This window comes from Myodes glareolus, chromosome 24 (genome assembly GCF_982192425.1).
Source record: "Myodes glareolus chromosome 24, mMyoGla1.1, whole genome shotgun sequence".
Classification (NCBI taxonomy): domain Eukaryota; kingdom Metazoa; phylum Chordata; class Mammalia; order Rodentia; family Cricetidae; genus Myodes; species Myodes glareolus.
The window spans coordinates 18373761-18388562 of record NC_142049.1 but is presented as its reverse complement, the minus strand read 5'-3'; the positions used below and the strand labels follow the sequence as shown (position 1 = coordinate 18388562).

The 14802-nt window shown below is 46.5% G+C and overlaps 1 protein-coding gene across 4 annotated transcripts in view; it reads right to left on the bottom strand.

Moving 5' to 3' along the window:
• The window catches only part of Ntrk3 (neurotrophic receptor tyrosine kinase 3), a 376580-nt gene that overhangs the window by 279881 nt on the left and 81897 nt on the right, over positions 1 to 14802 (bottom strand). For all 4 annotated transcript variants that reach the window (XM_087901410.1, XM_087901411.1, XM_087901413.1 and 1 more), the window contains exon 4: positions 1257 to 1325. In XM_087901410.1, the coding sequence (XP_087757536.1) occupies positions 1257 to 1325 (69 nt within the window). The remainder of the gene's footprint in view (positions 1 to 1256; positions 1326 to 14802) is intronic.

Here is a 14802-nt window from a genome sequence, read left to right as displayed (position 1 = left end):
TGTTGATCCTTCTGCTTTTACCTTCCAGGTACTGAGACTACCAGGAATTTCAGTTAGCAATACCTTCAAAATGATCATCTCTCTCTATCCATCCCTGAGATGGTTCAGGAACGGATCGTGTGAACAGTCAGGACACAAGACCAAGAATAATATGCAAAGCTGTCAAAGGTAATGAGTCTCGTTTCTATCCACTGATTTGAAAATTCAAGGTTATAACTTATCTATGAACATAGGTCTGGCCAGGTGGGGAAAGAAGGTAAAACGTCCATAGCCAAGGCAGAGGTCCAAGGTCTTTGCTTCCTGGTAAATGCTGTGATTACAGACAGGGAATTTGGATCTGAGTCACCAAGTAAAAAGGAACACATGAGCAGTCTCTCTTAAACCCAGACTCCCTAACTCCATCCATGCCTCAATTCCTTTTCAATTTGTTCCTTGATTTACTCCCTCCACATAATACACTGTCCTTCATGCACAGAGAGGACCCTGATGACTCACACAGCAACATGAGTTATTTTCTCCTGTCTCCAGCAGTGGTCACGAATTTGCACTCATCCAGCCAACATCTGTTTGCACAAAATGGCTGGCTGGGGTAAGAGTGCACGGATCAACCTTGGAACGTAGCAAAGCTAAGCAATCCACACACAGATAAAATAAATATATGCCCTCTTCCATGCTCACAATGCCCAGAGACCAAGCCAAATGAGTTGATATAAGCTCATGAGCACTGTAAAGGCCATACGGTCTGAAGCTGGAAGGCCATGCTCAAGTACCAATCATACAAGTCCTTAGCAGTACAACTGTAGCTGATTCTTGAGTGGGTTCCTAAGACTTAGTCCACAAAATGCAGAAAATAATAGCTATCTTCCCTGACTCTTATTATGGTAAATCTTAGATCCTATAAACAAAGGCATACCTGATAAAGTTACAAAGTTATGTATAGAAAATATTATTTATCAGAAATTTATTGAGATCTTTATTGTGGATATTAAAATTGTCACTGCTAATTACTTGCAGTTCACAAAATCAAAGGCTGATAAAAGATGAGCTTCTGTCTTTTGAAACAGAGTATGCTTATTAAAACCATCGAAAGTCAAGTCCACGGATGGGGGTGGATCACTGTCACTGAACATGGTATGCTCAATGCTACCCAACCCAAACAGCCCAGCCACCAGGCACTCCAATGCCTGACACTCCCCCCCACCCCGACCATTACCAGCACTCCGCCACCTGGACAGAGTCTCCAATTCCGAACTTACAATTCCCGAAGACTCAGCGTCTGGAAGAGCTGCCAGGAGAGCGTGGTGAGCCGGTTACTTGACAAGTTTCTGCAAAAATTGACAAACAAAGGGGTTGTTAAAGGACGGAGTCAGCAACAGGAATGCCCTCCATGGAGGACTTGGTCACCTGGAGGCAGGCTTGGGTGCACTTCTTTTTCTTCACCCAATTTTGCCTGCTAAGAGTTGAGACCGTTGGGCAGCTGTAAAGGGGATGCTGAAGCCTTTCTCAAGGGTAAGGGTTAACACATCCAAGAAACAATATTGTTCTCTTGCTTACTCCTCATGCTGCCCTCTAATAAAACCTCAGGGAGCCTGTTGGAAGTAGCCTTCTCTAAACAATAGTTCTGGAGGTAACCAAGCCCACAGCATCCTTGACATCCACAGAGGCAGGGTATATTCAGGTTCCTTGAAACTTCTCAGCCACCCCTCCCCAAGAACACATGCCCATTCCAGAGATCAAGACATCAGCCTTTTGTTCACACATCTCTTCTCCTAATGGCTATTTAATTGTTCTCATTAGGATGTACAGGGGAAGGGAGTGGCCATTAGTCTTCTGAATAAAAGAAGCAACACGCCCACAGTTATTACTTTGCCCGGCTCAACAAACAACTTTGGACATGATAACAGCCCTTAAAGGCAGTAGTTAGGCACTGCAAGAAACGAAGTAGCAACCCAGGAACAATGTCCTCATTTGCTGATGGGAATGGATGGCAGTGCAGGTTCCATTTAGAAAACTATCCATCCACACACAAACATGTGTATATTTGAATCTATTAAACACACAGGTAACAATGCAAACACATACTCTTTTTCACACACACACACACACACACACACACACACACACACTTCCATGTGCACTTATATTTAGGTGACTTCTGCAGCAAGTAGAAGAGCCAGATATAGGCTATGCTGAGGTCTGGGTGGTAGACCATTGACAAAAAAAGATGGAACTTTATCTTCAAATTACAAATGAATGAGCATAAAGAACAGTATAAGCAAAATGACAAGAGTAATTGGGAGTTGGCTACTTCACTTGGGTGCTTGAGTCGTTAACAAGAGACCTTGAAAAAGAAAGAATGCTAATGAGCTGAGAAACAGTTGCAGATACGGACTGGGGTAAGCAGGAAAGGAACTGCTGCCATATTTGCAGACCTTGGGAGAAGACTACAGAAAGCAATGGGGGGAGCTCTTAGTATCCTAAACTAAACATCACTTTTTAAAATGGAAGGCCAAGACTGGAAGTTGGCAAACTAGTCAGGAGACCTTACCTAGATTCCACACAAAAAAAGAAAAGAAAAAGAGGAGAAATTTAAAAAAAGAAAAAGAAAAGAAAAAAACGAGGAGAGATTGGTTGAAGGTAAGTTCTTGGGGTAATGCCATCAGAACCTGCAGCTAGCTCTGGGGAAAGAGGAGAGCAAAATGAGTGGTGAGTATTATGGTTGAAATTTGAAATGGCCTCCACAGATATGTGTCTTAAATGTTTCTTCTCTAGCTGGTGGCACTAGTTTGTGAAGTCACGAAAACTAGAGGTAGATCACCAAGGATATGTCCTTAGTAATGTATTACTGATGATCCTTTCTTGTAGAACTGTCTGCCTTCCGTCTATTAAGAAGTGAACAGCCTTCCGCACACCACCATGTTGTGATGCTTAAGAACATGAGACCAAGAGACCATGGACTCTCTGAAGTCATCAGCCAAAATCTTCTTCCCTAAGTTCTTATGTGAAGCCTTTTGTCACACAACCAAGAAAGTCACTAATATATTGTTGACTACTGGGGCATTTAGTAAGATGAAGAAGCCTACTAAGAGATCACATTTGGGCAGTGGGACCAAAATGATCCTCTGGGATCAGATAACAGAGGAAAGGCAAGAGAAGGTAATGGCAGATGGATATAACAAATGCATATGCTATAAGCAGGTTTGAAAACATCACTATAAACCCATCATTTACACAAGTAACGCCTACCTATTAGTAAAAGTTAATTATTAACAGAAGGGCTCCCCACTTCTTATGAACATTAAGCTTGAGACACCTGTTAGATAACTAGAGAGTGAAACCCACTAGTCTATTGAAGAGATGTGTTTGTACTGAGACCTACAGAATTCAGAATGTGCTCAATATGAAACAAGAACAGATACTCAAACCTAAGAACAGGAAGAAATAAGACATCCCATTTTCCCTTAGATGCAGATTATCTATGATAATATGACTGGATCCTACACTATCTTAAACCAGCTAACTTTCTAAGACAGTTTATGATGGTGTTGGTAAAGCAACCCATCTCTAAGGTTACAGGGGACAGCTGTAGAAAGGAAAGAAACCACACATATGTATCTCATAAGTCTGCTGCTCTATTCTCTTCCCTGTGTTTATTGCTGTCTCTGTCCAAAGGCCTTGAATTCACAAAGAATTCTCTGGGATGACCCCATAAACCCAGCTTTCCCACACCTCCCTGCAGGGTTGAGAGTTCTGGTGTGATATCCCATGTTCAGTAAGAACCATCTTGAGCCATTCATCAGGTTATGTTTCACAAAGCCCCTGTGACTTATTCCTACAAACATCTACCATTACTCACCCACCTGTGAGAAGAACTGGGGTTACACAAGAACTGTAGCAAGACCATTTCAGGTAACCCCCAGGCCAAGCTCCCCAAAGCAAATGCTCCTGTTCAGAGGAACAGAACAACAATGGGGCTAGCAAATTCCCACAGTCACTACTGGTTAGTAGCCTTGAAGCTCAGAAATTGGGATCAAAGGCCATGGGCTTCAGTACCAGTCTGGGTCTTGATTGACGTTAGCCTGTGTGATGCTGTAGCAAATGTGAGTGCTTGGATTAGCCAGGCAGAAGTCTTTTTACCATCTCTGTTTTTTCTGCTTGTTGTCTCTGCACAACAGCATTCTTGGGAGTAACACTTGAACAATGGGAGCTGAGGAGAAAGTTCCATCAGTGAAATGCTTGCCATGTAAGCTTAGGGACCTGAGATGGAGTCTCAGAACACAAGTAAAAAGCCAGGTATGGCAGAACAAACTTGTAACCCAAGCACTGGGAAGGTAGAAATAGATGGATTCTTGGAAATGGCCAGCCAGTTTGCCTCTTCTCATCACAGAACTCAAGATTCCAATAAGAGATTGTATCCCCTCCAAAGAGAGTGCATATGGTTCCTAAGACAAGAGACCCAAGACTGACCTCTGACATTCACCTATATATGTAAATATGTACACACACACACACACACACACACACACACACACACACACACACACAAAACAATTCCTAAACTTCAAAATCACGAGAGAATCCTGGCAGACATTTGGAAAGATTCCCAGCCTGATCCTTTAGTTTCCTAGTTTTCTTCAGTGTTCCACTGAACAAAACCTACGCTTCAAAACTCTGGGCCCTGGCAGCCTGCGGGGACCTCATGCTTGCTGAGCCTGGAGAAGCATGCCGCTGATGAAGCACACCTCTGGTGAGAGAGGCTTCTGTTAGGAACAAGACATCCTAGAGGCAGAACTGGCCCAGGTACGCTGGGCAGCCTGGCTCCTTTCCGAGAAAGAAACAGGCAGAGAGCCTTCCAGGAGTTCTGGGGAGCCCCGGGCAGAAAACAGGCTGCCAGCCACGTCCTCTTACAAAGGTCATGCTTCGCTACATCAGGCAGAAATGTCAAGAGAAAATTGGATTCTGAAAGAAAGAAAATCATAGGCACTCTGGGCAAATAAAGAAGAAGGAATAGCATTGTTCCCTCCTTATTACAAGGGAAAGGCGGCTGGGGGCCTGGGACACCTAGTAAGGAGGAGTGAGTTTTTGTTCCTCCACAGGGGTGCAGCTTCATCTCCAGCCCACCCACCCCTCCTTCACACACAGAGCCCCGCCTGGAGGAGAAAGGTTCTTCAGATTTCTCAAGCACATTAGGAAGTGCCACTGCAGTACACATTCACTCTGTCCACATACATATACATATACGTGTTGTTTATGTATGTGGACAGAGTGAATGTGTGTGTGTACACTCAATTACATTTCCAGACACAAGGACACGGTTTCAGAAGTCCCAGGGACTGTGCAGTGTGCAAGCTGTGTGTCTTGTACCCAGCGTACTGTCCTCGACACACAGAGAAGTACCCAGGTCAAACACACACTCCACAAACACAAACAGGGTGTGCCACTGGCGGTCCTGTCCTGTTGGGCGTTTATACATTCCCATGAAAGAGGAGAGATGGGGAAAGTGAGGTCTGGGGTTTTGGTGGGCATTAGCATCCACATGGGCAGAACTCACCGCCCCTGTTTTCCTTCCTGCTGACCCCTCACCTGGATCCATCTGTCAGCAGTTATTGACGGTCTGGTTAGGCTGCTTATCAGACAAGAGTTTAATTAAGAGTCACCCTGCCTCGGAGCTCACACAGCCTCCTCCTGGTGTCTCCCCACTAGCAGATCCATTGTCACCTGCCTTTGACTTTTGTTTGGGTCAATGGCCAGTATCCAAGTCACCTGACCATCAAATTAGTTTGGTGAGTGAGATTTTATGAGATGAGGCATAGCTTTCCCGAGTCCAATCTCTCTCTCTCTCTCTCTCTCTCTCTCTCTCTCTCTCTCTCTCTCTCTCTCTCTCTCATCCTAGACTTGCAAACAAAGCCATTCATTTTGTCCTGCACAACTGTCTCCCTCCCAGACTCTTGGGTCCAGAGGTAATAAACAGAAACAATAGGAGCTTTGAAAGCAAAGTGATAGACACACATATGGCCACACTCGGGGCCCAGTGGAGAGACGGGGCTGAGGTGGCCTCCCTGCATTAACTAAGCAGGAATCAGGGATGCTCTGAGGCAGTCTGCCACTCTGTCAGATAGACGGGTCCCCTGGGAAAGCAGCCTATGGGCCTTGCTAAGAGCAGCACCCATATTTAGCAGGAGTGGAGCCCTCTATCTCCCTCTAGCCTAAGTCGGTTATGCTATGGAAGGGTCAGTAAGATGGACCCGGCTGCCGGAAGAATCCGAGCAGAGGAGCCCTTCTGTGGCCCTCAATACTTGGGCACTGAGACTTGAAAGGGAGACAGGAAGACAGAGGCCGGCAGACTTCCAGCACCAAGGGCGGGACTAACTTTTAGAAGCAGCGCTTCTACTGGCAGAAGCAGACTCAGTGTGTCTTACTATTCCTTCGTGTCGAGGACAGCTGAGGAACCCACCTGACTTCCCTGTGCTATTACACCATTCTGCTCCACTCACACGCCGCTCAGCCACTCACTTACACATTCCTATCAACATCACAGACCTCTCTGTCAGCTGCCTCCCGTGCCGCCTCTTAGGTGGCTGCCGCACCTCGGCATCGTCTCAGCCCCTCCAGCTTACATTTGGACTTCTGTGAACATGGGCCGAAATGGCGCCTTCCCCACACAGTTCCATGTTGGAACCCTAAGGATGTTAACACTCTTAGAGATTGGGGCACGTAAAGAGGTGATTAAGATTACAGGGGATCATTAGAGCTGGTGGTAATTCAACTTGACTGATGTCTTTATAAGAAGAGGTGAAGTGGGCACCGACACACTCAGGCGCAAGGCCATGCAGAGATGATACAGGGGGATCATAGCCACCAAGAAACTAAAAACAGAGGCCTCAAAAGGAATCAAACCTTCCAAGACCCTTAATCTTGGACCCTGAGCCTCCAGAACTGAAGAAATAAATGTCCATTGTTGAAGCCACTCGAGCTATAATGTTGTGCCATAGTAGACCTAGAAAAAGAACGCACCCGTCTTCAGCCCTTTCATTTGCCCCGAGGCCCTGAAAACCAAGTTGAACGCCCCACTATAGCCTGGGAAGGACTCCAAGCCATGGTTTTCTGCCATCCCTCACGCTCCTCTCTATGCATGATCACACTGAGGAACCAGTCTCCAAGACAAGCCCCAGCTGCTAATACCCAATCTTCTATCGGTCCATTTGTTAACCCCCTAGGTACTCCCCCGCTTCCCCCTGCAAAAGATTAGTGAGATAGAAAAAAAAAAAAACAAAAAAAAAAACAAAAAAAAAAAAAAACGGGGAACCGGAACGATGTTCAGCTCACATCCCAAAGACAAATTCCACTGGCGCTCGATTTTCCTGGAGGATTCGTTCTGCAGCTACCGAAGGGCATTTCCTCCGCGCATCACGTGTTTTCCGTGCGTGCACTCAGCGCGCTGCTACCCAGAAACCCCTCCCAATCCCACGGCTCCTAGGCTGCAGCTTGCCAGTTGGAAACATCACAAGGCAAACCTTAGTTATTTCTCGCACAGAGGCAGCTTTGGAAAGGGGCGTCTCTCCCTTCCTTACAATCCATCACCTTCTCTACTATCTGTCTGCCCTTCTCTCTCGTTTTTTTTTTTTTTTCACCACATGAAAGAGAGCTACTTGGTCTTAGGCTCAATCCATGTGAGTGTCTATAATAAAATACCATAGACTAGGGACCAGGGGGATGGCTCAGTCAATAAAATGGTTGCTGTGGAAGCATGGGGACCTGAGGTCGGTCCCCAGAATCATGTAAAAGAGCTGGAAATGAAAAGAATGAAAAGACGCACTTTAATACTAGGAGCGGGGAAGAAGACCCAAGTGGATCCCTGGAGCCCTCTGACCAGCAAGGCCAATGTAAAATCTGTCTCAAAGAAAAGCAAAATGGATGGCTCCTGAGATTGTCCTCTAGCTTCCACATGCATGTATGCATGCACACATGCACACATATAAACATGAGCCATACATACAAATACCCACACACAAACCATAGACTGGGGGCTTACAAACAAGAGAAATCTATCTGTCATACTTCTGTGCATTCTTGGGATATGGAGGAACCATGGGCAAGCAGATGAGAGGCAGCCTATGGTGGCTGCTTCACCATAGGCTCTTCTAACCTCCCATGCTATAAAGGATAAAGAGTCTCAGTAAGGCTTCCTTTATGAGGGCATTTGTCTCCTTCCTGGAGATGTCCCTCTTCATACCATCATGCTGGAGGCGACGGGCTCAACAAAGCACACCAGCATTCAGAGCCCAGCATCCACCTCCCCTGACACACCACCCTGGATTTCCTTTAAAATTCCTGAAAGCACAGGAGGAAAAGTCAAATAAGGAGAATCCCCTACTGCAGCATCAAACCATATATGGTGCTTACTGAGAAGAAGGGGAAAAAATCATGGGAGAAAGATGGGGTTGACGGTCTACTGACCACTTGCTCAAGAACCAGGAGTTCCCACCCCATGGCCTTGACTCTGTGACTTTTCTGTGCTGAGAGTGATGGGGGGAGGGGAGTGTCTTGTCACCAGGATCTCATGGCAGCACTGACGGAACCCCACAATCCATCCCTTTAAAATTCAGAGCTCTAACGAGAAAACAGGTGCTGGTGCCCAAGCTTCTTCTTGAAGGCCAAGAGGCATTTTTCTCCGTTGCTGATATATTTGCTTTTCCCTCAATTAAATTGTTGTAAAAAGGGGTGGGGGTTAAAGTCATCTAAGCCATTTTTATTCGGCTAAATTACACTGGCTGGCTCATTTAATGAACTTTACTGAAGCCAAAATGCTTTCTCTAATCAAATCTCAAGTGACGTGCCTGGAGTCCTGACCTTACATCAGGAGACTGGAGGCAGCTTTCTCAAAAATGCCCTCTGCTGGACTAGGTCAGGGTTTCCAAGGGTGGGTTCCTGGGAATCTAAGTTTGTAACATATTCCATAGTATTATGGGAAAGTGGGATCATACTACTTGACAAAACATTCCTCTACAGAAAATCAAAATGGCTTACTTACTATGGAACTTCTCAGGATCTTAACCAGGAGAAGGATCTGGCTTACTTGGTCTCTCAAACTTATTGGACTACAGATCCTTCTCTACAGCATACCCACAAAAAAAAAAAAACCCTCCCTCTTTATATACTTAGAGATGGCAGTCCTAGACCGAGACTCAGCCAGCCCCAGCCAGCAGTCTGGTGGTCTATTTTTGCAGTGTTATTGGAAAGGAGCCATTCCTGCTTGTCTTTGTGTTGCCTATGGCCATATTCTAAGCAGGATAATAGCCTTCCAAAGATACCCACATGCAGAATCTGGAATACACACTGTTCACTCCCAAACAAAGGGGGCGGAGTGGGAGCGGTGAAGGTAACACTGGGAAATTTCCCTACGTTACTTTGTTGCTCAAATGTAACCACAATAGCCTTTAAAAACATAAGCAAGACCTGGGCCAGCTCAAGTCACACAAATTCCAGACTAGAGACAGAAAGCAGTCACTGAGTTCTAGCCCTAGGTGACCGTTGGTCACTGGTAGTTGCTAGGGGAAGAGCATTAGTTTTGTTAAAGGGTGGAAGACATTTCAGTGGATTGCCATACGCCTAAGAATATCTACCCAGCTATTGGACTGAATGAGTTTTGAAAAGAAGAGCACAAAGTTGGATGGGAATGGAAGGAGGGTTGTATCTGGGAGGAGTCTGGAGAGGTGGTGAATGTGACCAAAAAACAATGTCTGAAAATCTCGAAGAATTAATAAAAATATCTATTTTTAGTGGAAGCAGAAAGCAGAGAATGTAGCCAAGAACACAAAGCACAGGAGGATAGGAAGATGAAGGATGCACTGAGGCCATTAGAAACATCCATGTTTGCATCAAGAAACAGATTCTCCCAAGGGTGTCCAGGAGGAAGCATGGACCTACCAACACGTTAATTCTAGACTAGGGAGACCCAATGCAGACTTCTAAATCACAGAAGGGGAAGACACTCAATTTACATTGCCTTACATCACCAGTTGTTTTCATTTGTTATAGCAGCAATGGCTAACTGATACAGGTTACACATGCATCTTAGCACAGAGGAGTCAAATAGATGCAACAAAAGCCTGTAAGTCCAAAATACTAGGTGGTCCTTCACAGGAAAATCATAACAACTTTTATCCTGGGCTGGAATTTTCTTTTTGCTTTTTCTTTCATTCCTTTCCTGCTTACCTTTTGTGGATGTGTGTGTGTGTGTATGTGTGTGTGTACATATGTGTGTATATATGTGTAAGTGTTTGTGGTGATAACCTAAAGTGTTCCTTATCACGGGCTATTTAGGGTTGATCATTTCCATTTGAGACATGGTCTCTCTGGCCTGGAACTGGACAAGTAGGGTAGGCTGCCTGTCCAAAAATTCCAAGAGATCCTCCTGCCTTGGCCTCCTCCCCAGGACTGGGATTACAACCACAAATAACCTGGCTGGTTTTATTGGGGTTCTGGGAATTGATATTAGATTTTTGTACTTACAAGGCAGGCACTTTAGTAACTGAGCTATCTCTGCAACTCTTGGTTGGTTGGTTGGTTGGTTTGTTGGTTGGTTTGGAGTCAAGTGTCTCACTATATATACATACATACATACATACATATACACTGGCCTTGAACTCTCAGTCTTCCTGACTTAGGCTCTCAAGTACTGATATTAAAGGTATACGCTCCCACATTAATCTAGACTGGCGCTTTTCAACAGAAAATAAACACAAGACCCATATGCCATTAGAAATTTCCTATTAATGTGATTTTAAATGGCAGAAAGAATTATGAACATATTGAAAACACCATGAATTCGACCTGTAATCAGCATCGCAAACAACCACTGAGATATATTTTCCTTCTTAGGCTGTTATGTTTGTGTAGTAAGCCTTTGAAATCCGTGTGTATTTGACATTCAAAGCACATCACAATTTGGACTGGCCCCCCTTCAAGTGCTCAGCAGTCACAGATGTCCAAGGCGGAACTCTACACCATCTGTGAAACTCAGTTGGTGACTGAAGTCCTCGGTGAAGAGAAGCTGTCAACAGCTGGAAAAGTGTAATTATAAGCTCACAAAGTCAAGCCGGGACAACACTGTCCCCAAATCCAGCTGTCAAGAAGTCTGTGCTATGGAGAGGAAAGCTCCTCTATTGTCCAGCGCCGCCTCGCTGAGCGGTGTCCCGCAGCCCCACAGGCTGAAGAAGCTCAAGGTAGGAATCAGGGGATCAGGACTTTCACCTGGTGAGTAGTGCAGGGTAGGACCCTGGCTGCATACCCAGGAGACCAGCTGGGAACAAAAAGTTGGACTCTTCCAGAAGGCGTGGCCTTTTTGGTTAAGTGTGAAGTCTACCTTGTAATTCACACACAAGCGTGTGTATGAAAGGACCCCAACCTCCTGCTTCTCCTCACGGACCATCTCCTGTCACCCTTTGTCCGCACTTCATCCCTAGCCCTGAAAACTCACCATGCACAGACCAGTACCCTCATGCTCTCTGTTCCTGACAGCACCCTGGCCTTCTCCAGCACAGAGCTGCACCATGTGTTTCCTGCACCCTTCACGCCTTCGCTCCTCATTCTCCAGGCCAATGTGCACGGTCTTCCCCCAAGACAGCTTGTGTTTGCCATTCTGACATCCTCTCTGCCTCCTCGTTCACCCCCCCCCAAACTGGATTCTGAACGAGCACTGTCCACTGCCCACATCTCCGACTGTCGGCTTTGAGCGCCAGCTGTGTGTATACTGCCACCCCCATCGCGCTGTTTGCATTGGAAGCAGAGAACCATTTCTCTTCATCGTACGCCCTTTATAGCACCAGAACCCAGGAAGTCTTCAATAGATGCACAGCAAATTTAACTGAAGTCTCTCAGTATTCATTTGAAGAGACAGACTTCCAAGGACACTGGAGGGGAGGAAGATCTTCCCTCTAGGCAGCCATGGTGTAAGAACAAAGAGGACACAGCAAAGAGACAGCCAAGGACCAAGGGCAATCCCAGCTGCGGCGCATGTGGGCCCTGCTTCTCCCCATGTCTCTCTCTCACCTACATACTGGTCCTGAGACTTCGACCTCAGTCTCCACCACTGGCAATTTTTACAGCAGCTCAGACTCTCCTGGAGGGTGAGGAGGAGTCCTTGCCCTCCCTTTGACACACACACACATACACGAGTATAGCACATAAACACGCTGAACACACTCAAATATCACACATATGTACCATGTCACAAACACAAACAAAGCTACATTCACAATGGATTTGTGAATTCAATTCACATGGATTCCAATTCACATGGATTTGCACACTCCCCCTCACTCACTACATTAGAAGAATCAAGAAAGTAGGAATCAAGTGCAAGTAGGAGCAGGTCTTGCACCTGTTGAGTAGTGTGGGGTAGGACCCTGGCTGCATACCCAGGAGACCAGCTGAGAACAAAACATAGAAGAATCTATGGGTTCATCTGAGGATGAAGGAGCTCTTCCTCTTGACCCTTCCCTGCCTCTGGGAACCTTCCATTCCAAGTCACCTGCCTAACATCAGCCTGGCCAGAATATCAAGGGGATAGCACAGCAGGACCAGGGTGAGCCCATTGGCCAGGATGTTCTCTTGGGGTAAGAATCCTTTCCTGTGTCAGCACAGTCTCAGGGTGGAAGGGTACACTCAGAAGGCCAGGACTCAGCCTGAGAGAATCTCTTTTCCCTATGACTGCACACACCGGCGCTGGAGCCTGGACACAAGAGAGGGAAATGAAGGGCCTAGTAGTGAAGAAGATGTCCCAAGGTAATCCAGCACACGGGAACTAAAGTGAGGGTCAGGAAGCGCCCCATCTCTTGATACCCACATCAAGGCAGTTGAGGCATCCATCAAGGTAGTTGAAGAGTCCTCCGTTCTCGAGTCCTCCTCTCTTGGCTGGGTTCAGCGTGTAATGGAAAGGGGTAGGTCGAGCACAGTCTTTGGCCCCACAAGGAATCGCGTACGCTAGTCCTTACTCTGTAGTTCCCATTCCCTGGAACCTTGACTAATTTATGGACTCTCTCGATCTCTTGGTACCTCAGTCTGCTCCCGCATAAATGGGAATGGTAACAGCAGGCCTGTCCCCATAGGAGTTCTGAGATGTGACTGGGGTATGGGAAACAGGGAGTGAAAAGCAGCTGTCACAAGGCTTATCCTATGTTCCTTCTTTCATGGCCCGTCTTTCCCCTTAATTAGAAGACCCATCTTTAGTCATCAGGCCCAAGGCGGATAAACAAATAACATGGCCTAGGCCATGATCCACTGCATTCCCACAACACTTAATGTAATAAAACATGTAAGTTCACAAAAGCACTTTGATAAGGCAGCAGCAGGTGGCTTGCCCTCTTCTCCAGAAGGTGCCTGGCAGCATTTCTATACCATAGATCCCTCATCCTGTGGGCGGAGTCTGGACGCCCCTAGCCTGCATCCCTTGCTTGTGAAAAGCAGAGGAAGGGTAGTCCATACAGTCTTACCTCCTTATACTGTCTACCTCACACCAGACAAGAGTGTTGCTGAAGCTATTCTGGGAAATTCGGCTCCTTCGGAATTTCTTTTCAAATTAACCAAAAGCTAATTGACCCAAAGCACGTGGACTCTCTAGAACCCCAGAGGGGCACGGCGGGAGGGAGGGGCACCACCAACACTCCTCCCCCCTCTCCCCCCCCCCCGGCACCGCACTGGACTCAGGTTCTCAGCCAGGGCCACCCACGTGGCGCATGAGCTGGGCAGTCATGGCCATGGCCCTAAATGGGCTCTGTGTGATAGATGACGTGTGCGTTCATTTTCTTTTCTTTCTTTTTTTTTTTTTTAACTCAAAAGCTGTCGTGACCAGAACAAAACAAAGATACAATACAATACAACACGGTCTGCAGAGCCTGATCATGAAGAAACCCTACATATCCAAAGGAGGGGACAAAGGAGGGAGAGGGAGGGCAGGATGAAGGGAGTCAAGGTCCTGTGGGCCACGCCCAAGGCTGAGAGGAGCTGCCTGCAAAAGAAAACTTGCCCTTGGAAACCTGAGCCCTGGGAAGGACTGCTTGGGACCAACCTGGCTGCTGCAAGCTGCACTTCAAGTGAAGAAGCTATTCCTTTAAAGGGGGCAAGCCGCATCCCCTCTTTCTAGCAACCACCTTTGAGTTTAAAGGAAATGTGAGAGCAAAGCTCTGGGGCTTCCATCTTAGGGTCTGACTCTCCAGCGTTGAAGACAAGTTCTCCTTCAAGAGGAGAGTCTGGAGAGAACACAGGATGAGGGGGTGTGGGTTTAGAGAAATTCCCTAGAAGGTTTCTCTCACAGAGGCGAACAGAAGGACCCAGAGGCTAGTAAAAACTGCATCACCCTCAGGGAGTTTCTGGATAGGTAGGGTGGGAGGAGGAAATTTGCATTTCTAAGAGGTGGCTGGGGTGTTGTTGATGTCCCCCGTTTTAGAAGCACACTGAGAGAACCAATGATCTGGTGATTTTTTTTTTCTTTTCCAAGAAGAGTGGACTAGGACTCCAATCAAATCCACATCCTCAAAAGCTGGTCGTTCAAACACACTAGGGTGCTGAAGAATATGCCCCCTGGGACATGTGTCCAGATATAAAGAGACACCTGTTGGGAACCAAAGACTTCCTGCACAGGCTCCTAGGAGCAAATGCCATCATTAATACCTGGGAAGGCGGTTTGGAATACTCCATCTGAAAGCTGGAGGAGGATGCCCTATTGGATGGAGCCACAAGTCAGTTGGGGAAAGGGCTATCATTGCACTGAGAACTAACAAAATGAGCAAGAAAAGGCCTTGC